General features: G+C 37.5%; 1 protein-coding gene across 1 annotated transcript; it reads right to left on the bottom strand.

The window, feature by feature from the left end:
• Positions 1-12,399: 12,399 nt before the first annotated feature.
• On the bottom strand, positions 12,400-26,323 carry LOC138708087 (brachyurin-like). The gene is made up of 6 exons (XM_069838242.1): positions 26,166-26,323; positions 21,994-22,072; positions 16,330-16,483; positions 15,897-16,162; positions 14,953-15,092; positions 12,400-12,640 (listed from the first exon to the last, which is right to left on the bottom strand). Exons 1-6 carry the CDS (start codon positions 26,211-26,213, stop codon positions 12,464-12,466), a joined length of 864 nt encoding a protein of 287 aa, XP_069694343.1. The 5' UTR covers positions 26,214-26,323; the 3' UTR covers positions 12,400-12,463.
• Between the last annotated feature and the right edge of the window lie 1,580 nt (positions 26,324-27,903).

Below are 27,903 nucleotides of genomic sequence, written 5' to 3'. Positions count from 1 at the left end.
TCATCTTTAAGAGTGTTTGAACCAAAATGCAACACTGCTACAGTAGCTAATCATAGTAGGAATTTAGAACCAAGAATATATAACAAATTTATATTTAAATATCCTAATCTTGTCAATTCTAATACTTCTATTATTAAATTAAAAAAGTTATGTATGGATTTTATAAATAATGAAAAATTGAAATTTTAAATTTATTTATTCTTATTGCGTAGTGGACACAAGACAAATTGCATCATATATATCTTAATTTCAATTCAGGAGTCCGCCCCTGAGCACGAATTCTACTCTTTCAGGGGCGAGGTGAAGTTTTTTCTGTTTATATTATATTTTATGTTACAGTTATTAGTTAAATAAATAAACAAATACAATAAAATTGAAGTGCCCAGTACTATTCATAGCGCCGATCACGTACACATTTTGAAGAGGAACGAATAGTTTTTGGTCATCAGGTTGTACATTGTTTTTTTAAATGCAAACTCTTTAACAAGCCTCGTGCAGATAACAAGCTAGTAAAATTCGTAGATTTCCTTCATTTTCATTTTCGCGTGGAGGTCATCCAACACAATTTTGTCACTCTCGAATAATTCATTTGCATTCGAAAATTTCGGTAAAGCGAAGAAAGTTAAATTAACCTTATGATGTTGTTAAATATTGCCAGTAACTCAAAGCCTCATTTCGCGCCAAAACCTCGAGAGTGAAATAAGATCTTAGGGAATTTTGCTGCTCCTGCAGAAGGTCCACCAAGTTTGTGATGGTCTTAGCACTAGAGGAATTAGCGTTACAGAAGTCTATATAATTCTGTTGTGCTTGTAGTTTGCTGCTGTGCTTGAATTATGAATACACGTCCCACTCTTGGTCTGCACTTTCTCGCAGTAGCACAATGCAGGCCTCACACACAAGGTGTGGCAGATTTTTCTCAGTTGACTTGTATAACAACAACAACAACAATAATAATAATAATAATAATAATAATAATAATAATAATAATAATAATAATAATAATAATAATTTCAATTCAGGAATCCGCCCCTGACCACGAGTTCTACTCTTTCAGGGGCGAGCTAAAGTTTTTCTGTATATATTATATTTTATGTTACAATTATTAGCAAAATAATAAATAAATAAATAATAATAATAATAATAATAATAATAATAATAATAATAATAATTTGTTATTTAACGCCGCTGTATCAACTACTCGGTCATTTAGCACGATGGTATTAGTGTTAGCGAGATGGTATTTAGCCATACGAAACCGAGAATTCGCCATAAATTACGTGACATTCGCCTTACACGTTGAGAAAACCTCGGAAAAACACAACCAGTGATCAACACGAGCGGGAATCGAACCCGCGCCCGAGCGCAACTCTGTATCCGCAGGCAAGTGCCTTAGCCTACTGAGCTACGCCGGTGCCTTATTTGATAATGATAATAATAATAATAATAATAATAATAATAATAATAATAATAATAATAATAATAATAATAATTTTTATCTCCTCTTGTTTTCTTGGTTGTCTCCGCCAGAAGACCTTGTGCTTTCTTTTCATTTCTTTGTTTTTTTTTTTCTGGCAGTTTACACTGTTTATGTTGGACAGGGAACAAGCTTATCGCTATAACTCCCAACCTGGAGAACCAGATCATTTTTAATCAAGGTTTTCTTCTATGAGCCTTTGTCAAATCGACGTTTTCCTGCAATCAGCGGTGCCTATTCTTGTGTACACACTGTGTAACAGAGCAATTTTACGGAGATAATTACTTATTTGATCTGAAGCAGCCAAAATATGTCTTAGCATTTCTTAGAATAGTTATAATTCTTTTGTGGGACTCAGCAGGAAGAAACTGTGTAGAGTGAAATATGGTGGCTTTGGTGGTCATTCTGTGTCATCTAGATTATGAAATGTTATTTAAATTTGGCTTCATACTGTTGGCAATAGACAGGGTCTTGCGTCACTTCCACGTTAGCATATTAAACCGCATGTTAGTCTAATTCTCTCATTTGCTTTAAAACTTCTCAAAGTATACAGTAGCGCTCAGAAGTATTTTGTAATACGACTTTTTGGTTACCAGCACTGTTTATCTACTGCAATAACAAAGTGAGTCGTACGACTATGTCAGTTACTAAGGGACAGTTGGGAGAAATAAGCCATGTCAACTCCATAAACAATCCATAGACGAACTATTACACGACATCAGCCAAAAACTAGGATTGGGACCCTGGAAGATTCCAGAGATATTAGTTGAAAATGAAATCCAGATAGGAAAACTCTTATATACTCACATGAAAATCTGTAAAATGAAAATTAAAAAAAAACAACAACACACAGTCAGACTCTCAATATACTTTGATATTACAGTGAAAATTGTTTTCACAAAACACGACGCCAAAATCGAACGAAAGAGGATCGATATAGCGTCAGAAAACAAAAGAAGAAGAAGAAGGTGATTCACGTTGCTGTTGTCACACTGTCTGAATACCCGTAAGTTTTGTTTACATCAATAACACTTTCAATTTATCTGGCTCATAAGTATTTGGTAATACATTCTACAGACATAAATGTAACATTTTTAGTGTCCTGCATGTAATAACTTGTTCTTATACAGAGTGTTTCAAAAATACGGGGCATAATTTCAGGTATGTATTTCCCACATGTAGACATTCAAAATAGTTCATTACAACATGTGTCCGGAAATGTTTTATTTCCAAGTTATGGCCTTCACAACATTGAAATTCACCAGAACGTTTTTCTTTCCGCAGGTCGTTGCCGTCAAAGGAGACATTAAGAGGGCACTCTGACAGTTCATTCCGAGGCGAAGGTTACATTCAGTGTTGTGTAGGCGTTTGACTGTGTGACATGTATTCAAATCAAGAGCTGGCAGAGATAAACTTCATGTACAGTAAGGCGGACGGCAATGCTGCGCTGGCTCGTCCTTTGTACCAGGAGAGGTATCTACAGCGACAATGTCCAATCGGAAGACATTTGTACGTCTCCATTACCGTCTGTGCGAGTATGGAAAATTTAACTCTCCTGGTTTGGGAAGGGGACGACCAAGATCTACAGCTCCAGAAGTACAGGAGGAGATTCTGGAGGCTGTGAACATGACTCCTTCTATCAGCACACGAAGGGTAGCGTTGCAAGTCAATGTTCCTCATACGACTGTCTGGAGACTGTTGAAAGAATATCAATTGTATCCTTATCATTTGCAACGTGTACAGGCCCTGTCACCAGCAGATTACGCTGCACGAGTTAGGTTCTGTCAGTGGTTCTTGCAGCAGTGTGGTGTAAATTCGAACTTTCCTGCCTTAGTATTATTTACAGATGAAGCACAGTTCACACGAGATGGCATAACAAATTTCCACAATCAGCATGTATGGGCGTATGAAAACCCATGTGCAACTGTTCCATCTCATCACCAGGTGCGGTTCTCCCTCAACATGTGGAGCGGTATCATTGGTGATCGATTAGTTGGACCCCATGTACTTGTAAACAGACTTACGGGGCAGGCGTACACAAACTTCCTGGAAAACACCATACCTCATGTTTTAGAAGACACTCCACTGATCAATCGTCAACACATTCACTTCTTGCATGATGGCGCTCCTGCACACTTCAGTCGTACGGCTCGCCGGTACTTGGATCGAAGGTTTCCTGATCGATGGATAGGTAGAGGTGGCCGAATTGCTTGGCCTCCACGCTCACCTGATCTGAACCCTCTCGATTTCTACTTGTGGGGCCATTTAAAATCATTGGTTTATTCGTCTCCGGTGCCTGATTTGGAATCCCTTCGGAATCGAATTGTGGCATGTTCTGAGGACATACCAATACTCCTGGAGTTTGGGATCGTGTTCGCAGGTCAATGAGACATCGATGTGAGGTCTGTATTCAAGCAGGAGGTGGACATTTTGAACATCTTCTGTAATGACAACGACCTGCGGAAAGAAAAACGTTCCGGTGAATTTCAATGTTGTGAAGGCCATAACTCGGAAATGAAGCATTTCCGGACACATGTTGTAATGAACTATTTTGATTGTCTACATGTGGGAAATACATACCTGAAATTATGTCCCGTATTTTTTAAACACCCTGTAGATTGAAGGCCTGCCGAAACAAATAGAATATCCAGTGGAATTAAGGGAAGCTGCACTAATGTCCTTCGACAAGGCAAAACACAGTCCTCTGTTGCCAAGGATTTTGGTATACCACAACAACTAGTGAGTGTGTGGTATCGGCGTTATAAACAAACAGGCAATGTAAATAATAAGCCCCGATCAGGTCGGCCTCGGAAAACTTCAAACAGGGTAGATAGAATCATAAAAAGCAGTCTTCTGCTACCCCACTGAATTCGGCAATGGCAATACGGAACGATCTGGAAACACATTATGGATTAAATCTTCATTTTTCAACAGTAAAGCGTCGCCTAAGTACTCAAGGTTTACATGCTAGGCGGCCTAGCCGAAAGCCACTTATATCTGAAAAAAATTGAAAGGCCAGACTGAAGTGCGCAGAAACATTTTCCAAGTGGACCTCTCAAGACTGGTCTCGCATCTTATGGAGTGACGAGAGTAAATTTAATCTATTGTCCTCTGTTGGTATTACGTATGTACGACGTCCTATAAATGAAAGAAGCAACAAGATGTATCAGGTTCCTACATTAAAGCACGGTGGTTGTGGTGTCATGGTCTGGGATTCTTTCTCCAGAAGTGATGTTGGACCTCTGACTGAAGTAGAGGGCAAAACGGATTGTTTCATGTACCGGAATATCCTGGAAAGCATATAGTACCACATGGAAGGAGATACATGCCACGGCAATGGATTTTCCAACAGAAAAACGATCCGAAACATGTATCAACCCATGTCAAAAATATTTTTACAGAGAAAAAAAATAGAATTTTGGAATGGCCAAGTCAAAGCCCCGACTTAAATTCAATAGATCATCTCTAGGAGGAGTTGGATCGACGTGTTCGTTCCAGGCATTACTCAAATAAACATCAAGTTTTGGAGATTTTAAGGGAAGAGTGGATGAACATTCCAAGGGAGCATCCGGAAAATCTAGTGGATTCTATGCCAAGAAGATGTAGTGATGTCATCAAAGCAAGTGGTTATGCAACAAAATATTAAGTTCTTTTTCTCTAAAACTAAAGGATTTATTCATACTCTGTTCCTTTCAAAGCTACAAAATGCTTTTGAGCGTTTGTCATTCGAAAATAATTGTTGTTTATATCAGTTTTCATCACATTATGTATACATTAGTGTTACTTGTAAGAGAAATACATGCTTTTCATTGCAAAGTGGAGAAATTCTTTTGAATCCTTTTATGCCAACATAGTTTCGAAATTGCCATCCTACAATAGTAATATGCGTTACAAGAGCGGTATGTTGACGTTTTCATGTTCGAGGAAAAGATTGAAAAAGCGAAACGTAGTTGAGCTTTTTTAATTTCCGAGAACATGAAAACAAACATACCGCTCGTGTATCGTACATTATTTTGTGCGAAGATCGTTTATTACATACCTGAAAGAGGAATTTCTAATTAGTTGCAATGAAAACTCCATCTTGTAATGATTTATTTTTCATTTTAATATTTTAACAATATTATTTATATAATATATTGCAGTAATAACATCGGCATCTGGAATCTTGTTGATTTTTTCACGGCTTCCTTATTGTTACTTGCATCAGGAATGCAATAACTTTTGTGGAGTAGTAGACTTTACTTAATTTTTGCAAATATTTAAAAACAATAATTAACAGTGCAATTTAGGTGAAATTGCAGTGGTAAGTTTCCAATTTATAATTATTACTATGTTAAACGCCTCTAAAAATAATATGTTAAAAGCCTAAAGCAGTAAAATGCACTCATATCCCCATGAATCTCCCTAATTAACAATTACATCTCTCCCCCCTCTTCGCAATTGAGCCATCATATAGCCAAATGGCTGGTCTCGAAATTGAGACAAATCAACAAGGCTCATTACCTCCTACATAATAGCCAAATTGGCTAGTCTCTTGTATGAGACAACTCATCCTGCCTAAGGTATTCCGTGGTTTTCCTCAGGCGTAAGACAAATGTCGGGATGAGCCCTATAAGAAATGGGCCACGGACCTATATGCCCTTCCCCATATATACTCCACCTTTATTATAAATTATGTATGCCCTAGTTCAGATAATATTAATAGTCTATTAAACATACGAGGTCACTCAATAAGTCGCAAATTGAAAGGACAGGGACCTCTCAAATTGCAGCTTAGATTTCACGGCGCTTCTTCCGACGGCCTTCACCTGCTTTGTCATCGAACAACAGATGACGGCGTCTTGCCATCCTAACGGCAAACACCAGCCAACTCCACCTCGCCCCGTTCAGTGATCAACTGATCAATCTCAGCCCCCCTCGCGTATGTGGTACCTAAGAGGTTACGTCCAATTTCGGCTTCCCCTTCAAAATTTTCTAGAGCTCCTTCAGGGGAGCAGCGTAACCCGGAGTGAGACTAGTGGCCAACAGGCTTGGAGCTCACATATTTAGTTTTGTACAGCCCCCAACCCCTTGCAAGGACGCGTTTTGCGTACCTTTTAAATTTTCCTCCCAATTCTCCTTCGATTTTTCGATTTTCGATTTCGAATGAATGTCGCGCTTAAGCGGTAAGAAGAGGGAAATTGTTATGTGTGTTACGTTGGGAATACTGAATGTGGTATTTCACACTTACCGCGGATTGGTTTTGTGCGGAAAACAAGCAAATACGCACGATCTCGCACAAAATACTTTTAAGCGCTGCTGTATTTTAAACAAATTACTGTACTCATATACTTAACCCTTAAAATTTTGGTACATTTCTTCTGTAATATTAAGGAACTTTGGTCTTTGCGGTTTAATTCACAGGACGAAAAATATTGAAGAACAAAAAGAATGTAAGAGGGTAGTCGTAGTCCAGCGCTTTGGTGTTGGTTTCCGGAATATATCAATAATTCCTAAAATGTATCTTAGTAGAATATGGGAATCTCCTCCAAGCCCGCAAAAACACCCGCACATCCGTGTTTTGACTAGTCGCCTGACCCACTACCAATTTAAAACATGAGCATGGCAGTACACATAATGCCCATATTTAAAGTCCTATTTGAGTAGAGTCTAGACACCAAATGACGTCTGCTCATAACGTTCGCTCCATCTTAGCTCTGGGATAATAATTGTTTTCAAGTGACCCTACAAATAAAAAGTTCAATGAGTTTAGATCTGGAGAACGTGCAGGCCAGACAATAGGTCCCGCACAAACTATACATTTTCAATGATTTTGTGTCTCCTGTGCACCAATGAAGTGAGTAACAAATGTTATAAAGCATTCTTTATTTTTATAATTATATATAATTAAGAATAAAGAATATTAATTTACGAGAGTTATGTGAGAAAAGATTTGTACAAATCATGGAAGAGCCTATTTCATCGCAATTATTCCGGGATACACGTACCATCACTTAAATAAATTTTTAAGTTACTAACGAAAGTGCGAACACACGGTAGCCTATTCTTAGAGACAAGAAGCATATGTATCGGTCCAATCCTTCTTTAACAGAGGAAAACTTGACGACATAGAGGACCGATTACAAAATTGTAATTTAACGTAGTTTCCCGCTATCTTTTCAACAGGATGAGCTCATATTTAAGAACAGAGGGTGGGCAACTCCATCGTCTGATGTAGTGTTGAGTATCACCTGATTATTTCTAAAAAGTAATTAGGGTAAGTATGTCAGTAAAGTAAGTTAATGAAACAAGACAATTCGAGCGGCATCGCGCTTTGCCGAAGAAAAATCACTGCCGGATCAATCTGCCTGATGGATAACAGAAGATGGAAATGGTGAGAAGCCCAGAAGACTCATAAAGCAATGCGGAATAGCTTCCTAAATTTACAATTCATTTTGAGGATGTTCAGATAAGTCTATAGTTAATATTCAAATAAATATTTTGTTATATTTCCGACACTGAATTATCATATAATATCACAGAATAAAAACCTTTGTGTTACACAATAGTGGCGAAAACGTTCGTACAAATATATACTTACTTACTGGCTTTTAAGAAACCCGGAGGTTCATTGCCGCCCTCACATAAGCCCGCCATTGGTCCCTATCCTGAGCAAGATTAATCCAGTCTCTACCATCATATCCCTCCTCCCTCAAATCCATTTTAATATTATCTTCCCACCTACGTCTCGGCCTCCCCAAAGGTCTTTTTCCCTCCGGCCTCCCAACTAACACTCTATATGTATTTCTGGATTCGCCCATACGTGCTACATGTCCTGCCCATCTCAAACGTATGGATTTTATGTTCCTAATTATGTCAGGTGAAGAATACAATACATGCAGCTCTGCGTTGTGTAACTTTCTCCATTCTCCTGTAACTTCATCTCTCTTAGCCCCAAATATTTTCCTAAGAACCTTATTCTCAAACACCCTTAATCTCTGTTCCTCTCTCAAAGTGAGAGTCCAAGTTTCACAACCATACAGAACAACCGGTAATATAACTGTTTTATGAATTCTAACTTTCAGATTTTTTGACAGAAGACTAGATGACATAAGCTTCTCAACCGAATAATAACAGGCATTTCCCATATTTATTCTGCGTTTAATTTCCTCCCGAGTGTCATTTATATTTGTTACTGTTGCTCCAAGATATTTGAATTTTTCCACCTCTTCGAAAGATAGATCTCCAATTTTTATAGTTCCATTTCGTACAATATTCTGGTCACAAGACATAATCATATACTTAGTCTTTTTGGGATTTACTTCCAACCCTATCGCTTTACTTGCTTCAACTAGAATTTCCGCGTTTTCCCTAATCGTTTGTGAATTTTCCCCTAGGATGTTCACGTCATCCGCATAGACAAGAAGCTGATGTAACCCATTCAACTCCAAACCCTGTCTATTATCCTGAACTTTCCTAATGGCATATTCTAGAGCGAAGTTAAAAAGTAAAGGTGATAGTGCATCTCCCTGCTTTAGCCCGCAGTGAATTGGAAAAGCATCAGATAGAAACTGGCCTATATGAACTCTGCTGTAAGTTTCACTAAGACACATTTTAATTAATCGAACTAGTTTCATGGGAATACCAAATTCAATAAGAATATTATATAAAACTTCTCTCTTAACCGAGTCGTACGCCTTTTTGAAATCTATGAATAACTGATGTACTGTACCCTTATACTCCCATTTTTTCTCCATTATCTGTCGAATACAAAAAATCTGATCAATAGTCGATCTATTACGCCTAAAACCACACTGATAATCTCCAATAATTTCATCTACATATGGAGTTAATCTTCTCAAAAGCATATTCGACAAAATTTTGTACGATGTCAACAAAAGTGATATTCCTCGAAAGTTACTACAGTTAGTTTGTCCCCCTTCTTAAAAATAGGTACGATTATGGACTCCTTCCATTGTTCTGGTACAATTTCCTTTTCCTAAATTGCAAGTACAAGTTTATAAATTTCGCTAGGTAATGCCCTTCCACTCTCTTGTATTAATTCTGCTGGAATTTGATCAATACCTGGAGACTTGTACTTTTTCAGATTTTCTGTCGCAATTTCGACTTCAGAAAGTGTGGGTTCCGATATGAATGGCTCAGCAGTTTGTATTTGAATTTCGTCCTGATCATTTCTATTTGGCCTATGTATATTTAGTTGTTGCCCAAAATAGTTTTTCCATCTGTTCAGGATTGAATGAGAGTCTGCAATTAAGTCACCATTCTCACCTTGATCACGTTTACCCTTGCCTGATATCCGTTTTTAAATTCCTTTATACCCTTATATAAATCTCGAATGTTTTTATTCTTACTATTTGTTTATACTTCATTCAGTTTTTCCTTCAAGTAATCTCTCTTTTTATTCCTAAGTGTACGACTTGCTTCCCGTCTTTCATTGAAATAATTATCTCTGTTCTCCTCAATTGGAACCTGTAAGAATTTCAATTTTGCCTGTTTCCTTCTACCTACTACTACAATGGAACAATCTTCATCAAACCATGGTTTCTTTTTCTTAGTTTCATGATAACCTATGCTCTGCTCAGCTGCAATTTTGATATTATCTCGGATATTGTCCCACACGCTATTAACATCTAACTCTTCCTCAGCTTCGTCAGCAGTTGCTAAAGCAGCAAACCTATTTGAAATTTCAACCTGATAACGTTGCTTAGTTTCCTCGTCCTTTAATTTCAAAATATTGAATCTACTAATATTAGCTTGTTGCTCTACTCGCTTGGCTACTGATAGTCTTTCTCTTAATTCTCCAATTATCAAATAATGGTCAGAATTACAGTCTGCCGCCCTGAAAGTTCGAATGTCTACTATACTTGTGTACCTTCTTTTATCTACCAAGATGTGATCTATCTGGTTATGTGTCATTCCGTCTGGAGAAGTCCACGTATATTTATGTATATCCTTGTGAGGGAATATTGTACTATTGACAATTAAATTTTTTGATGTGGCAAAGTTGACTAACTTATCTCCATTGTCATTACTACTTATGTGTAGGCTCTCTTTTCCAATTGTTGGTTTAAAAATATCCTCTCGTCCTATTTTAGCATTGAAATCCCCCAATAAAACTTTCATGTGATATCTAGGTAACTGATCAAAAGTGTGTTCCAATTCCTCATAGAAGCTATCCTTTATATGGTCGTCTTTCTCTTCTGTAGGGGCGTGAGCATTTATAACTACGATATCGCACCATCTACCCTTAAGTACTAAATACGATAACCTGTCACTGATAAATTCGACCTTTTTTACTGCTGATTTTATTCTTTTATGTACAAAGAATCCTGTTCCTAATTTTTTATCATCGTTTCCTTCCCCATAATACAGTAAGTAATCGCCTATTTGTGATATGCCATTCCCATCTAACCTAACCTCTTGTACTCCCACGAAGTCTATTCTATATCTAGCTAGTTCTTTTGCTACTAATGTTACCCCACCTGTTCTATAAAGACTAGTTACGTTCCATGTACCAAATCTTATAACCTTTTTCCTTTGCTGTGGTCGTGCCGGAGAATCAGTCCCATTCCGAGGCTTACTGTTAGGTTCCGTAACAAGCTGTTTTTTACGGTGATGGGCTGTTAGCCCTTCGCAAAACCCCCAAGCTAGAGGCAACCCCTTATCGGCTGTCCACGACTGCTTATTCAATATATTCGGAGCTACCCTCCATATCTGGAGGCAGTCTCCTCTATCCGCAACCTGAGGACGCGCCATGCCGTGGTTTTAGGGAACCACAATGCATGGCGTACAAATATGTAAAATATGTAATATAAATATTTTTAATCTATGATAATATATGATAAGTCAGTGCGTAAATAAGGTGAGTGCTCCTGTCATGGCCTTGTTCCTGATATGGCCACCCCCCTATTGTGAATTAGTTAACCAAAAAATCCGCTAAATTGCAGCAGCATCCAGTGAAAGGGCATCCTGGTATGTCACTTGATCGTTTTCCATCCAGTCAGGTTGAGCAATATGTCGTCAGTTGCCTGTTTTGCGGTTTTCATGTGACCTCTTCTTATTTTTCTCTGGTAAGTCTCCTTTGTTATATGCATGTTTTTCAAAGACTTGTTTCATAAAAACCATCGTACTCCATTCAGCTTTTAATGTTCTGTTGATTGGTGTTGTAGTTGATGGCGTATCTTTTACGAGTTGTTCATAATCAAACGATTTTCGTGAAAGCTTACCTGCTCCTGATATGGCCATATCAAATGCACCATGACCATATCAAATGCACCATAGCCATATCAAGTTCATGTCACTTTTATTTTTTCACCTGACAAATTTACATGCCTTATAGCTGGGATTAAGCAAAAATTTTGTATTAAAAAAAAAACAATTTAATTTTTATGAAAAAACCTGTTTTGACTACACTTTTGAATTATAAAAAAGATTATTAAGTGTCATTTTTATTCATTTTACACCAAAATTATTTAATTTTAACACAACTGCGCTATCAAACCGAAAACAATCACGATTTGTAGAACATGGAACAAGGGTGGCCATATCATGTGCACATGTTCCTGATATGGCCACTAGGTAGACTTTTGGAATTTGGGACTTTTTGGACAATTAAAGCTATTTTTATGGGGAAAGGAAATTGTTTTAAGAAAGTCCATTAGACTGAGAACGAGTAAGAAAAAAGTGTTTTACATTTTTTCAAAATGGCGGCTAGAAAAATTCTCAAACCTTAGCATGGCCATATCAGGGACACCTACCTTATAACAAAACATTTATTCGAGTATTTCCTAAACTTAAGTAAAGCTCACTGGTGTCCATGATGATGATAATGATGATGACAAATAGGAGGAAAAGAAGAGAAGAAGGAGTAAAGACAGGACTACAGGAGAAAGCCCAAATGACTTTTAAGTAAAGACAGTTCAACGTATCCCCTACACCATATATTTACTACACTATTATATTCTATTTGGACTACAATAACGACGTGGTCTACGCCCTGGGGGCAATGCCGGTGGTGGACAAGATCCAGTCCAGGTAGTAAGTGACCCTGGCGAAGGCTGCGGGCCAACCGATCTCGCAGCCAAAAGAGATGCCGAAAGACACCACCCCGACTTGTGTCGGACGCCCTTCAGCGTCCTCAACCACAAGCGGTCCGCCGCTATCACCCTGAAAGCAAACAATTCCATTACTTAAAAAAAAAACTGTCATGAATTAGTGCTAATTATTTGCCGTCTCTTTTTGCACGACAATATGTAACATACTAGTCGTTTTAATCTTGACATTAGGTATACATGTAAACTGCAAGAAAATTATGTACTCTATACAGAGTGATTCACGAGGAAAGGTAAACATTTAGGATACGATATCTTAGGCCATTTTGAGTGAAAAAGTTCATATGAACATAGGTCCATTTTCGAACGATGGTGGAGCTAGATGCATTTTTTTTGGTAAAACGTCTCGTCCCAATGTGAATCAGACGTTACCATATGCTGCTGACGTGAGACGAGGCGTGAGACAAGATTAAGGTCACAATGAATGACGTGACATTGGAATCTGCATTGTGAACGATGTAGATAAGTGGAAGAAACCGGGTGGTGGGGCATTACAGATGTCTAATTGCCTGCCCTTGTCTGATATAATGACACAGAACCCGCAGATAACACAAATAGCCTACACTATCATCAATTCACAGCAGTCCAGTCAGTTACCTACAATTCAGGAGTTATGCAAGTACAGTTATCGGAATTGTTAATTTGTGTTTTTCAAGCTGCCTTATAAATTTTCGACTACAGAATACGCCGATATTGTGTATGTTTATGGTGTGTGTGATGGAAGTTCCTTGCGTGCCGTCGCTGAAAATGAACGACGCTTTCCGAACAGAAGGGTACCACATCGAAGAGTACTTACTGTGTATGGGTTTGGATGAAAGACTTGGTATAGCGAAGGAAGGGGGAAACGAGAGAGGCACTAATCGACTGTATTTTGGATGCGGCATAGAGAACAGTTACGTGGAACTCACCCGCGCGATGAGCGCGATTCACGCCCGAGCGTAACAGTGCATTGAAGCAGAAGGAGGTACCTTTGAAAATGTGCGAAAACATCGACCCCGACGTCTAGAATGTTAGGTATATATGCATACATGAATATAAACTTTAAATTTGTCCGTTATCCGTCTCTAAATACGAGTTAGTAAAATGGAATCTTAGAAGTTTTTGTGAAATCAAAGAGCCATATCTCCGTAACCGTTCGAAAGCGGACCTATATTCATATGAACTTCTTGACTCAGAATGACTTCAGAATTCACATCTTAAATTTTTTACCTTTCCTCGTGAATCACCCTGTGTAAGTCACATTTTAAGCTAGCTTTGTCATATGATTTGGAAGCATGGGCAATGTTAAAGAAAAATCGAAACAGAATTCATGCATCAGAGATAAGGTTCCTTCGCATCATAGTGCAGAAACCAAGAAGAGTTACAAAATAAATGAGAAAAAGAAGAAATATTTTGTGAACTGGAAAATTGCAAGATATGCTGAAAGGTAAAAAAAAAATAGGTGATTTCGACATATTATGATGATGGAGGATGAATGATTTACCAAAGAAAGCACTGACATAAAAATTTAATTGGCGGAGAACTCTCAGAAGACCTGGGATAAGATGGAAAGTTCAGGTGAAACAAGGATAGGAGAGAAAAGCTATGGATGGAAGCAATGAAAAATCATGTGTGTAATGATCGAGAAACTTGAATGCTGATATTTACCACCTAACGCCCATTAACTGGGACACGAGGTCGGATGAAGGTAATGTTATTGCTAATGAGTTCTCTTTTGATTAAGTGCAATAATATTGTTGACGATAACAACTGCAACACCTCACCACCGCCGAATGACACCGCCAGGTTTCTAATAATTCCTCACTTGGATACAAATTATCGTTCCAAGAGATTCCTTGAAATTATATTATAGAAAACATATTATTGAAATTCAACCGATGCAAAAATATAAACGAAATTATAGACATTTAACTGTGGTTCACCTTCTGAAAGTTATTAATTTTCATGGTAGCATACAATAGTGTTATTTTAGATTACATATAGGCCTAATGCAAGAATACGATCACTTAGAAAGATTTGGCTCTCGCGCTATTTACTACCTGACTGAAAAATATAGGTTACTTTGCTTTCTAGTATTTAAGTATTACATTATTCCAATATGACATTATAATTCTCAAGTACCACTATTTTAATTTATTTCATTTCATTAAAGCTACACGCGTGAAACCAAATAAATGTTACCATTCCAAACTATACGTTAGTTTTAGGAAACTATATTTTATATCATAATTTTACAAAACTCCCACTCCTCCCCACTTCCTTCTGACAGTGTTCTGCTAGGAAAGGAGGACTACCACCACACCCAACCGACACTTTCTCCCAGTTATTTTAGTGCAGACCATAGGTTTGGAGCTGAAATATACTCACGTTGCAGGTGCTCTTGCCTCCGGTGCCGGACACGCAAATGTGACCGTCGTTGATTGCTCCGAAGTACAGCACCCCACACATGTAGTTGGTGGTGATAGGGGTCCTCACCCAGCGCAGCACGGGACTGATGGATTCGGAATCTACGAAGAAAGCAAGACGAGAATTCGCAGCTATTCGCGTTCTACGGAAAGAGGGTAGGTATAACCACGGTCTAGTATATACAGTCACGAAGCTCAATACATAGTAAATATGCATCCAAAGATAGTTGCTAATCACTAGTGTCGCTACTATCGTCACATTACAGGCACTTCGAAATAGTACCTGCACAGTCTATTGTTCCTAGTACTCTCGTAAACTCAAGATTCGTGACTGTATATACTATGATAGACTGTGGTATAACACTACACTTGCGCAAAAATCAGGCCAATCCAGAAGGCTGAATTTCTGCGATTAAGGGAAGTTCGTCTTCAGCAGGGTAAAATATTGCTGTTCTTTTATTTCTTTATATCAATGAGCGGTAGCTTCTCAACAATTTCATATATTATAATGCATACAGTATGGAAGTAGATTAATATAAATGTGTAGCTTTTAATAGCTTATTCCTTGAATAGAGTACAACAAAAAAATTCTAATAACATATTTGTCCCTAAAATTAATAATTTTCTCAGAAAGAAAATTATCAAAATGTTAACACTGATTTACTCGATAACTACTATTCATACGAATCTGATTTTTACTCTTACCACTAGAGAATGCCATAAGGAATGATGTCTGCTTCTGCAGATTTTAATAAAATCAACATTTTTCTTAAAAGTTAAAAAGAAAATTAACACTTATTTTACTTTCTGCCACTAGGCAATCTGGCAAAACTGCTGCAGTGACTAAGGAATGGAATGCTGATATTCTTCAGACCTGAATGCATGTTAAATGTAATTCATACGTACTGTCGGAATCTCTTCCCCAGCCACTGGCGACGGCCATCACGTCAGCGAATGTTTCGTCCTTCTGCGAGAGCGTTGGTAGGCGCAGCGTCTGGATATGTTGCGACAGTTGGACGCTAGAGGGCAGGCGCAGCAACGCGACGTCGTTGCTAATGCGCAGGGGATCCCATGCGGGATGCACGTGCTTCTCAGTCACGTCAAAACGCACCTGCGTGTCTTCTGTTTCCATAACGCGATGCGCCCCCAGGATCACAGTGAAGCTATCGGCTCTGCGTTAACACACATACAAATCTCTAAACTTTATATCTGTTAAAAAAGATAGGCTTGGAAAGAGTTGTTTGTCCTGTTAGAAGCAATGCTGTTAAACCAAAATAATTTCTTAAAAAATTCAGTGAATACGTGATCGTAAATACTGATGAATTTGCTATGTACTCACGGATCTGCGCAGTGAGCGGCGGTCAATACCCATTCGGGGGAAAGGAGGGAGCCACCGCAGAATCCCGTGCCGTCGGGGGTATGGACAAGCACGGCGGCCTGGTACGGGAACTGGTGGAGCGCTGCCTCCTCGCCTCCTGTGATCCTTGAGCCAGCTGTCCAAATGTTACACTTTTAGTTGCTTTCGACAGCAAAGCAAGAGGTGAATACAATGTTATTGCAGTTACCAATGACAACTATGATACATTTTAGGTATGACTGATACATTCCGGAACCAACACCAGAGAGCTGGAGTACGACTGGCCTTTTCCCTTCTTTTTGGTATCTTCAATCATTTTCGTTCCTTAAATTAAACCGCAAAGACCAAAGTTCCTTAAAATTACGGAAGAAATCAACCATAATTTTAATGGTGAAGTATATGAGTACAGTAATTTGTTTAAAATACGCTTTGAGAAGTTTTAAGGCAAATGTGAGAATTAGACGAGCATGCGGTTTTATATGCTAACGTGGAAGCGTCGCAAGACTATGTATATTGCCAACAGTATGAAGCCAAATTTAAATAACATTTCGTACTCTAGGTGACACGGAATGACCACCACAGTCACCCTATTTAACTCTGCAAAATTTCTTCCTCCTGAGTCCCATAAAGGACTTACAACTATGAAGCTTGGTTTTGATTCCAAACAAGAAATGCTAAGGCTTATTTTGGCTGATTGAGATCAAATAAATAATTATCTCTGTAAAATTGCTCTGTTACTCAGTCCGTACACACGAATAGGAAAATGTTTGTGTAAATTATACTACAATTCAATATCTTTACTTTGCAAATCTAGTGCTGTAAATAAAATGCTTTGTAGTCGCAGTTAGTTGTCATCCTGTTTTCGTCTGATCATTCTACATGGCTGACACACTTTCAATCTAGCTAGTTTTATTCGCCAGCAAACTCAGAACCGCTTTGGAAGATAGACTGAACAGCAGTAGGCCTAATCCGCATCACTATCTATCACTAGGATACGTACATGTTGGAGCAACGATAAACGATAAGAAAAACGACCTAGCGACACTTCGGTAGTATCAAAGAATCAATTATCAATAGACTTCGTGGAATTGCCACGAGAACCGCAAGGTTTACTGCGCACGGGGTATAGACTGTATGACAAGGGAGCGTGCAAAGGATGGAGTATGCGTCTAATGTAAACACTGAGCAGTATGCTGCGGTTACAATAAAACCTGTATCCTGCATTCAAGAAATATAATGAATGATCATTGAAGTAGAAAATGTCTAAACATGTAAATACACAATTATTTTATAGTGAGATATATTAACTCTTAAAATTTAATGTAAGATACTCACATCATCCTTGAATAAGTGCATTGCAGTGAAGAATTACGTACATTTTGAGCGACTGCAAAGTAACCTCCTCCGATGGTCACTTAAACAGTTTTTATTTTGAGAAAATGTACGTTCAACATCACACGATGTAATACGTACATATTTGAAGAACGGAAAGTCACTACTTTTTAGTACACCAACTTCAGATGTCTTGTCGTGATCCGATAGATAGTACATCATTTATAATACGAATTTGTGAATAGGCACAATTTTTAGCAATAATGTTTCTCAAATTAGATTTCATTTTTTTCTGAAATTAGTGAATTATTATTTTGAATAACGGTTTGTGATACTTTATCCACTATATTAAGGGCTTCTGAGAGTTGTAGTTTAAACGATTCTAAGAGGATGATACTTTGGACAGGATTGTAAAATTAGAATCAATGACCAAAATATCTTCCAATAGCTGTTCAGAAGGCAATGATTTTACAGCTGCAACAGCGAAACTGTCTGTGCTATCCAATGCATCAATTACCTTCGTTATTTTGCGGTAATGTTCTGCACAATAATTAACAGCATCCAACCACGTTCCCCAACGGGTCAAGAATGGCTGCGGGGGTAAGGATATTCCAGGAGCATTTATTTGGAACAGCAACACTCTCATTGGAGTATGTTTGATTGAATTCTTGTCTGCATTGAACAAATGTTAAGCTTTGACTATTCCAACCATAGTAATGCAAAAACAAGTGCTTACATAGGTATACATTAGCTGTAGCTGCTCTGTCTATGTATTTGGACCTGTCACAACTCTTAACATGAACTGCTTATACTACGAGACCGGGCGGTCGCCCACCTCCTCTATACTACCGTACATCAGCAACCTGATTGCATGCTGCGTGTGGCAATTCAACGAAGTCTAATTATCAAGTATTCATATCGGAGCAACGAGAACTTGGGAAGAATTTTGATTTATCACCAGGAGTCATTCTATACATCGACTTAATGAAAGAAGATATATTATAGAAATTATCAGCTGCTAAGTTCGTGGTTAACATAACTTAGATACATATAAATTTAAACACATTTCGAGGACTATCTTATTTCAAAACTTATAAATCCATTGTGATGTGATTGGTTCTTTTCATCCCGTAACGGATCACGCATAAATGCACAATTGATCAGTTTGTCAGTACCCATGGTAATTAATTTAATACCTATGCCGAAATAATCATAAATCTAATTAGGCTATACTCCGATATATTGATAACCAAGGGTCATTATATAGATTATTATCATCTGAATCTGAGGGAATATGAACGATAAGAGGAAAGAAAATGGAATTTTTCTATTTCGTCGCTTTTATCGTGTATCTTCCTTTTTATCGTTACTCTAATATGCACATCTCAAAGATCGTGCATGCTTCAATTCTATCTGATGTAGTATTGCTGCTTCTTTTGTCTTTTATTGTTGCTCCAACGTGTAGGTACCCTAACAAGCGACTTTGAGCATAAACATTAAGGGATTAATAATAGATCCCTATTAGAAACAACAACAACCAAATTTCTTGGCTTATAAATCGATAATGTGTTAAATTGGAAAAATAATGTTAAAGAAATTACCCCCAAACTAAATTCAGCTTGTTATGCTATTAGATTTATGCAATAGATAGTAAATATCAATACCTTAAAAACAATATACTTTGCATACTTCCACTCGGTAATGAGTTTTGGAATAATATTGTGGGGAAATTCCACAGATAGTAACAATATATTTCTATTACAAAAAAGAGTAATTAGAATAATAGTAGGTGCCAAATCTAGGGAATCTTATAGAACTATTTTAAAAAACTACAAATAATGCCCATGGCTTGTCAGTATATCTTTTCATTAATAATCTTCCTCATATGTAATCATGAAAACTTTGTAACTAATTCAACAATTCATAGCATAAATACACGTCAAAAAAATGACTTTCATACTCCATCGGCAAGTCTATCGTGCTATCAAAAAGGAGTGCGTTATATGGCAGTAAAAGTGTTAAATAGCCTCACCTATCGATATAAAAAAATGAAACTCAAAACATAAAATTATTTAGGGCCAAATTAAAGAAGTACCTAATTTCTCACGCCTTCTATTCTGTAGGTGAATACGTGACATTCAATAATACTTCATGAAATTGATACTAAAACTACGTGTTGTACTAGTAGACAATATTGTAATCTCGTCTGTATATATTTCCAGTCTTACTAATAAACCGTGTATAGTTTTTATACGAGACTTATGCAGAGTTGAGACAGAAAACGTTACTAATAAACCGTGAATAAGCTATGGACGTATAAACAGGCTGTAACTATACAATGGGAATTGCTTTGCAGTAGTTATATACACGAAACCCCTTGTTTAAGTGTTGTATATAGGGAAAAAATGGCCGCCCCTTTAACAGCTGTTCGTAACGACCAACGAGCACAGAATACAATAGAGTAGACACTAGCATCTTAATACCATTGGACGGAGTGAAGCCGATTTGATGGACCTGACGCCATCTTGTTGCTACCAAAACATTGCAAAATAGCTATTACGGTATAGAAGATCTTATGATACTAAGAATTCCATATGTCCCTAATTTCTTGTAGGACTCACACTTTCTTGTTTGTTTCGTAATACAGAATCGCTATGCACGTATTTTTAGCAAAAATTACGAAACTGTCATCGATAAATCACATATATACAGGTTATTTAAATTGGCAGCTCTTCAAATTGCAGTATGGTATTTAATAGATAATCTGGGAGGTTAAACAAACAATAATGATAAAAAAGGAAGATAACAGTTTGACCTTATTTTGCTACTAGTCCAATAAAAATGCTACCCTATAACAATTACTTTTATAGGTTGATCCATTTGCTTCGATTTAATAATGAAACTTGCTTCTTAACGCAAATTATCATTCTCTTCCTTTTGCCAGTATTTCGTATAGATGTCCCGATTTTGTTTAGAGAAATAATAGAATGCTCTTAACCATATAATATTTGATAGGCTCTTCGTTTATAGTATATAATTAGATTATAACGGCGAACAAAAGTGAAGTTTTATTATCAAGTGGGTCAAGTCAGTTCACGACCGAGTTAATGAAGCTACTAAGTCTGCAAAGCATGTCTGATTTCGTGATTATAAAAATTAATTACAATAATATTAATACACTATTTCTTTTTCATCAAACGAATACGTGCATTCGGTTGAAGAGAAACCTCGGTACACCCATTTTCTATAGCACGCGACGCAAACTTGCAACTTGCGTTGTTAAGTTAGCTTCGCTCGTAAATGCTAAGTTTACAAAGCGTGTCTGATTTAGTGATTATAAAAATTAATTACAATAATATCAATACACTAATCCTTTCTCTTAATCAAACAAATACGTGAACAATACGAATCTAACGGACTAACCTAGGCTAAATCATTCATTATCTACCGGTAAAAGTACATTTCACACATGCATATTTACCTGTGAAAAGTTATTCCAGGAATTTTTTTGAAAACCTGTTTGTGCAGCCATACGCAGTACATGTAGGCATATTGAAATTACTTCATTTATTAATTAAAACAACGATGCAACATCACAATCCACTGCCCATGTGCTAACCGGGAGCCCAATGTTTTGGTAGCATCATAATGGCGACGGTCTACAAAAGCGGCTTCACCTCCAAGCTGTTCATGTCTACTCTATGCATTCTGTGCTCGTTGGTAACGACTGTCATTTTATGATGATGTTTACCTTGTAACCACAGAAGAACAAACCAAAGATCATTGAATTATTAGAATAATATTGCTGTAGCTTGTACTCTTTGACCAAATTGTAGTGTGGTAATCGATTAGAACCAGTTGTACTATCGATATTTAACATGCCACACTAGAGCGCTCTTCCGGATCCAGTAGAGAACCTCAGATATTCTATTACCTTTCGTAACGAAGTAATGACGAAACTATGACGTAGCTGTGTAACAGTTATACTGTTATACACGACGTATGTAGTGATTATTAGTAAGGAATTTACACACGACTTATAAACCAGCTACTCATTGTATAAGTATAAGACAGTTAAACGTCTGTATATAGAGTTTTTATTAGTAAGACCGTTCATCTAGACTGTGACTATAAATTAAGATTTTATAATAGTATTAGGTTTTTTGACTTGTTCTATATTCTAGCTGTAAGCATGTATGAATACCATGAAATGTTAATAAATACAATACAATACACCAAATTTCTATCGTTCAGCTATTATTCCACAACGCTACCTTAATAAAGAAACGGAGCAAATGAACTAAAATTACGTACCATTTGGCAACACCTTCGGCAGTGGAATGTTGGGCAGTTGTGGTTCTAAGGATAGCAAGTTGGACCAATCGACGGCAACCTGAAATAAGAAGTAATGTGTGTACAGAATTCGAGATAGTTCTAATGGCACCACAATCATAAAATCTTAATTTATGTACAAAGACGTTGAAGTGGGTGCTCCGGATTTCATGCCCTTTCTTCCAAGTGAATTTCAGGATATTATTTTGGAATAGGTTATTTTTCCATTGTCCGAAACTTTGTCATTCGCATAATTTATTATCTAATTACATTTGTATCGATGGTATCCAGTGCCACAAGGACGTGCGACATTCTTTGTCGTATTAAGTATTATATTATGTGAAATTCATTTGCTGCAATAATTCTGAGAACACATTGTTTCCTTGATAGGGAATAAAGCAAATTCAGGTTCATTGACGCAAAATAGTATTTGACAAATATAATTTCCGAGTTTTAGAAACTTTTCTCTTTTAAAATTTGACCCGAAACAACAAGACCTATAAAAAGCAAAAATCTAACATTTCATTTCTACATTATATGAATTACACAAAACTGGTCTGAAGTTGCAGTGCCTAAATTTTTCCAAAAGTTGACGGATGAAATACAAGATTTTAAATTTCGTGTGCCTCGTTTTATCGTGACAACGCTTTTTAGTTTTTTAGCACTCTGATTATTATATTATTTATGTCTCAGTTATATTAAGAGTTTTAGATAAGGGCGCAAATAGCCATAGTAGCTGACGCGCCCTTCTTAAACCCTACTACTACTTTTAAATTTCGTTACCGAAAGCATTCAGTGTTTATTGGCTCCGAACTATTGAGAATATCTCAACATTTTCAACCCTGGCGGTGCAACATACTTTAATATTACTCGTTTATTAGTAGCCTACACGTATTTAAAATATAATCGTGTTAGATGTGACTTAAAAATTGATCAACGGCGCATAATGAGAGATGCAGGCTTAAAATCGACGTGAAAAATTTAGTCTCCGATTAGCTGGAGGCACTCCCATTTTCTTAGCCGTCATTCTATCGTTTCTAGTACTGATGACTAGGTCTCACTGCCACCGTAACGTGATGATTTAAAGGGTAGTGCAAGAGAAATTATTAATCCAACAATTGAATCCAAGCAGATAATATCAAGGCTTCAACTTCCTTCGATATTCAGAGATTCATTCATTAAGTTGAAGAAATATGTGCCAAATGGCAGTGGCGGCTTGTGAACTTGTGGATAGGGGGCGCTGCAGTAGATTTTGGTACATACAAATTTCACTTCTTGATATCATTAGTAATAAGTATAGGACAAAAATAAATGCACTACATATCGAAAAATCAAAACTTCCTGACTTAGTTGGGAGATGTCTGTGGCATCATTTGTCATAATCGCTAAAAAGAAAAAACTAATACCATCGATTTCAGTCTGAATTTCAGATCGGCAGACACTCAACATGCAATCTACCAGTTCATTCTGAATTGTTTTAGAACTACCTATAAACAGTGGCATCTTCCAAATGATTTTTGAGAGGCTCGTTTAGATTACTCACGAATTGTAGCAACTCACGAAATACACCAAAGTTCTTCGAATCGTTGTTAATCATGTCCCCTAAGGGGAAGTTCATATTGGCCACAAAATCAATATTTTTTAAATAATTTCACGATTTTTTCTCATTTCTTGATTATGTTTGAGAATGTTTGTTCTGTTCGCTTCACTTAGTTGCGCAGCAATATTAGTTTTGCCTAACATTGCCAATGAAACAGGTGAGACAGCGAAGATTCGTGCTTTTGAATTTTTAGGGGCAAATGTCCTAAATCTGTCACACCACTCCTAGTCTATGCAGTATCACCACCGAAGAGGAGGCAAGGAAAACAAAATACAGAAGTTTTATTTTTGTTCACATTCATGTAACCACAAATGCTTAGCGTAAATTTCATTGTTATACTTCCTTACATATATGCACTATTTCGGCTGGATGAAGCTTGAGTAAGATTTAAGTCTGGTAACGAACGACCATTTAATTTCACTTCATTACATCAATCTTCTCCGCAAAGGAAAGTTGAGAAAAATAAAATTAATATTCTGTAATGCACACACACTCATGCTTGCACATTTGCACTGGTTAAGTTACGGTACTAAGACGTCACACCAAAGCAATGTTCTAAAAGTGGAAAAGAAGTCTCTTTCGTATTTTACGTGCTATGTTAAAAGGATTCTACTCGTGCAATCATTTTGAGTTAAGGCAAATATTAGGTTCTGCTGGAGGCTGGATATATACGTAATAATATGGCAAAAGAGAATATTAATTTCGTTATACTAACTCAATAAGATTCTACAACAGTAAATGTGTGAAGAGAAAATAAAAATTTTGTCATTAAGTTTCAAGGGTATAGAGAAGCCATTTGACGTAGCATTACAATAGCGGTGTGGGAGTGGAGGAAAGATCTTCCCTTGTCACCTGGCTCTGTAAGCCACTGCAGCGAAATATGGGTTTTAAACAGCGGGAGTTTCCCTCTGCTTCCCTTCACCTCTCTACCCCCTGACCATGCAAAACACACTCCCTATGAGTTGTCTCACCCTGCAGATCCCAGGACGAGTTTGAATGCAGTGTCAATTCCAATACAGTCGACGCGCAAAAAGATTACGCATAAGATAATAGTACATATTCCCGGCCAGATGTAATATAAAGCAATTTACCAATAAAAGCTGTAACAATTCTTCTACAAATTAAAATAAATATTATTTTTATTTTCCTGTCTAAGCAAGGAGTTCTGCAGCTCCGCAGCTCTTACGGACGAGCCGCCCCTGCCAAATGGTAAAGGCAACACAAATGTACTTCGGATAATTCTTCTTTCGGAATATCAAAATATGTTCAAAACTCTTTCATTATTTTAAAAAGTAATTAGGCGAAAACCTCACTGCTGCGCAGCTCAGACGGGAGCGAATTGAAATAATGATAAGAGTCTTCTGTTGGATTAGTTTCGATTCCATCTTCGTCTGATTACGTGGTTGGGTTTCTCCAAAGACGTTGTAGTAATATATCTCTGAATTTTTTCTGAACTGTAAGGCGCGTGTCAGGTAATCTCATGAGAAAACTAGGACTTATATCACCACATACCTTCTCGCTATCACATGAGAAAACTAGGACTTATATCACCACATACCTTCTCGCTATCACAAACCCTACAGACGGTTAAGAACTTTGTACATAATAGTCTTTAAGTAATCGAATTGAGAATACAGAAAAAGTGTGATATGTTTTACATTTTCCACATTTTTTAAATTAATCTGTCATTGAAACATACGAGTTCCATGTGCCGTGGTCTACGCTGAGGAAAAATTCACGTTATTATCAGTAACATCCATGCAGATGTATTTTTTTAAATAATTCATTAAAAGTAAAAGACGCATTATTTCAGTTCACTTTGACAAGGACTATTATTCGTTCCTATAGTGTACGGTAGTATAATACTGGGTGTTCATTTCAAAGTGTGTCATGACGTTACTGTTGATGAGTCAGCGATTTGAAGCGAGTTTCAGCTTTTATGTCAGAGAAGTTGCCTATTAATCAAGCATTCAATCTGAACTTGAGAACGTGTACGGTATAACTTGAACGTCGTAGCAACAGATAGCGGTCTGTACGGTCTGTGTGCTACCATAACCTCTTTCGAACTGTGTTTTGCGAGGCCAAGTCGTACGCAGGGTATTTGTTATCATCGTTTGCGTACGGCAACATTCCACAACACAAATCAAATGCTCCGTGTCCATGTTGACCGTCGACATTAATGTCAACAAATACGTAAGTAATCATCTTAACCCTCTCCCCATATCTCGACAGTAAGAAAAAAACTCACCTCAGTACATGCTTCGAAACAGTTCACATTCCTGCCACTACCGGCGTCACCGTACGTATCGGTAAGTACTCTTCAGAATGAACGCCGTACATGCTAGGCAACTTCTCTGGCACATAAGTAATACACCTCTGCGGAAGTGTAGGAAGATTGAATTCTCTAGGCTCATCGACTAACCACATGACGGCATAGAGCAAGCCATGACACACTTTGAACTGAACACCCAGTATAACATACACGAAAAATGTAGTCATAAAAGCCATACATAAAATTAATACTACTAAAACCACTACAAGAACTACCCATTACCTCTGCTGTCGTTGCTGACACGAGCAGAAGGACTGTAAGCAGTGGCATCTTCTTCTTTCTCGATGAATACTGATTGACTGGTGTGTTGTAGTCTTTATATACCGAGCCAAATGTAGGTATATTCTACGACTATGCTTTAAACTATGCTAATCATTGTTTGGGAGCATAATCTCCAATACATCGACAGATTTCAATTTTTTTTATACAGGAAAGTACTGCATTTTCCTTTAAGATAAAAGAAATGACACCTCATTGGAGATTTCAGTTCTGATAAAAAAAATGAATATTGAAATCTTATAATCTTAAGTTTGTTTCAACAAAAGATATTAAATTATTGCGTGTTACTGATCATGTCAAATACTATTCTGAAGACAGCTGAAGATATACAAGGAAATGTTTCCTTTTTATACTTATAAAATAAGACTGATATGAATAATTTATTACTGCTTGATAATGTCATCTCATTATCATTAGATATACACACTTGAGCATTGTCTACTGGGTGTTGTCCACACCTGTGGAGTAACGGTCAGCGCGTTTGACTGCGAAACCAGGTGGCCCGGGTTCGAATCCCGGTCGGGGCAAGTTACCTGGTTGAGGTTGTTTTTTCCGGGGTTTTCCCCCAACCCAATAAAAGCAAATGCTGGGTAACTTTCGGTGCTGGACCCCAGACTCATTTCACCGGCATTATCACCTTCATATCATTCAGACGCTAAATAACCTATATGTTGATACAGCGTCGTAAAATAACCCAATAAAATAAAATAAATCTACTGGGTGTTCATTTCAAACTGTGTCATGACGTCACTGATTTTGGGTCACCGATTTGAAGCGAGTTTCAGCTTATAAGTTAAAGAAGTTGCCTATTATTTAAGGCTTTCTTCAATCTGAACTTGAGAACGTGTACGGTATAACTTGAACGTCGTAGCAACAGATGGCGGTCTGTACGGTCTGTGTGCTACCATAACCTCTTTCGAACTGTGTTTTGCGCCGGCAAGTCGTACGCAGGGTATTTGTTATCATCGGTTGCGTACGGTAACATTCCACAACACAAATCAAATGCTCCGTGTCCATGTTTACCGTCGAAGTTAATGTCAACAAATACGTAAGTAATCGTCTTAACCCTCTCCCCATATCCCGACAGTACATATTTCCAAACAGTTCACATTCCTGCCATTACCGGCGTTACCGTACGTATCGGTACGTACTCTTCAGAATGAACGCCGTACTTGCTAGGCAACTTCTCTGCCTCATAGGTTATACACCTCTGCGGAAGTGTAGGAAGATTGAATTCTCTAGGCTCATCGGCTAGCCACATGACGGCATACAGCGAGCCATGACACACTTTGAACTGAACACCCAGTATATCACGATTGTCCATTTGTGAGAATTTAGCACTGTAAGACGTAATGTTTCCTCTTTCAACCCCTTCCACTATTCCCTCCCCCTGCATGACAGAGGAACGATAATATCAGTGGCTCTTGTACCTTCGCAATTTCTGTATCGAATTCGTGTTATTCCGTGTCGATTGTGAAGAAAAGAAACCTTCGTTCGCAATGGAAGCGAAATTTTTGTTTGTGAGTGTGAAAGAAATATTAAGTGCCTCATTTGCCTAAACATTTTGCGTCACTCTTCAAAACCAATATAAGACGTCATTATATTATCTATGTGACACTCCCAATATTCTGATGTAAAGGCTATACATAAGTATAATAATAATAATAATAATAATAATAAT

Source organism: Periplaneta americana, chromosome 10, assembly GCF_040183065.1.
Source record: "Periplaneta americana isolate PAMFEO1 chromosome 10, P.americana_PAMFEO1_priV1, whole genome shotgun sequence".
NCBI classification, from domain to species: Eukaryota; Metazoa; Arthropoda; class Insecta; order Blattodea; family Blattidae; genus Periplaneta; species Periplaneta americana.
Note: the sequence above shows the minus strand (reverse complement) of the source record. Positions and strands in the feature narration are given on the sequence as shown.

Excerpts from the sequence above, each read along its gene's own strand:
- LOC138708087 (XM_069838242.1), bottom strand. The coding sequence starts at position 26,213 with ATGCCACTGCTTACAGTCCTTCTGCTCGTGTCAGCAACGACAGCAGAG. Across the intron at positions 22,073-26,165 it reads TGTCAGCAACGACAGCAGAG|GTTGCCGTCGATTGGTCCAA; the intron begins GTAATGGGTAGT and ends TTCTTATTTCAG. Across the intron at positions 15,093-15,896 it reads CTGGGGAAGAGATTCCGACA|ATTCCGAATCCATCAGTCCC; the intron begins GTACGTATGAAT and ends CTTTCTTCGTAG.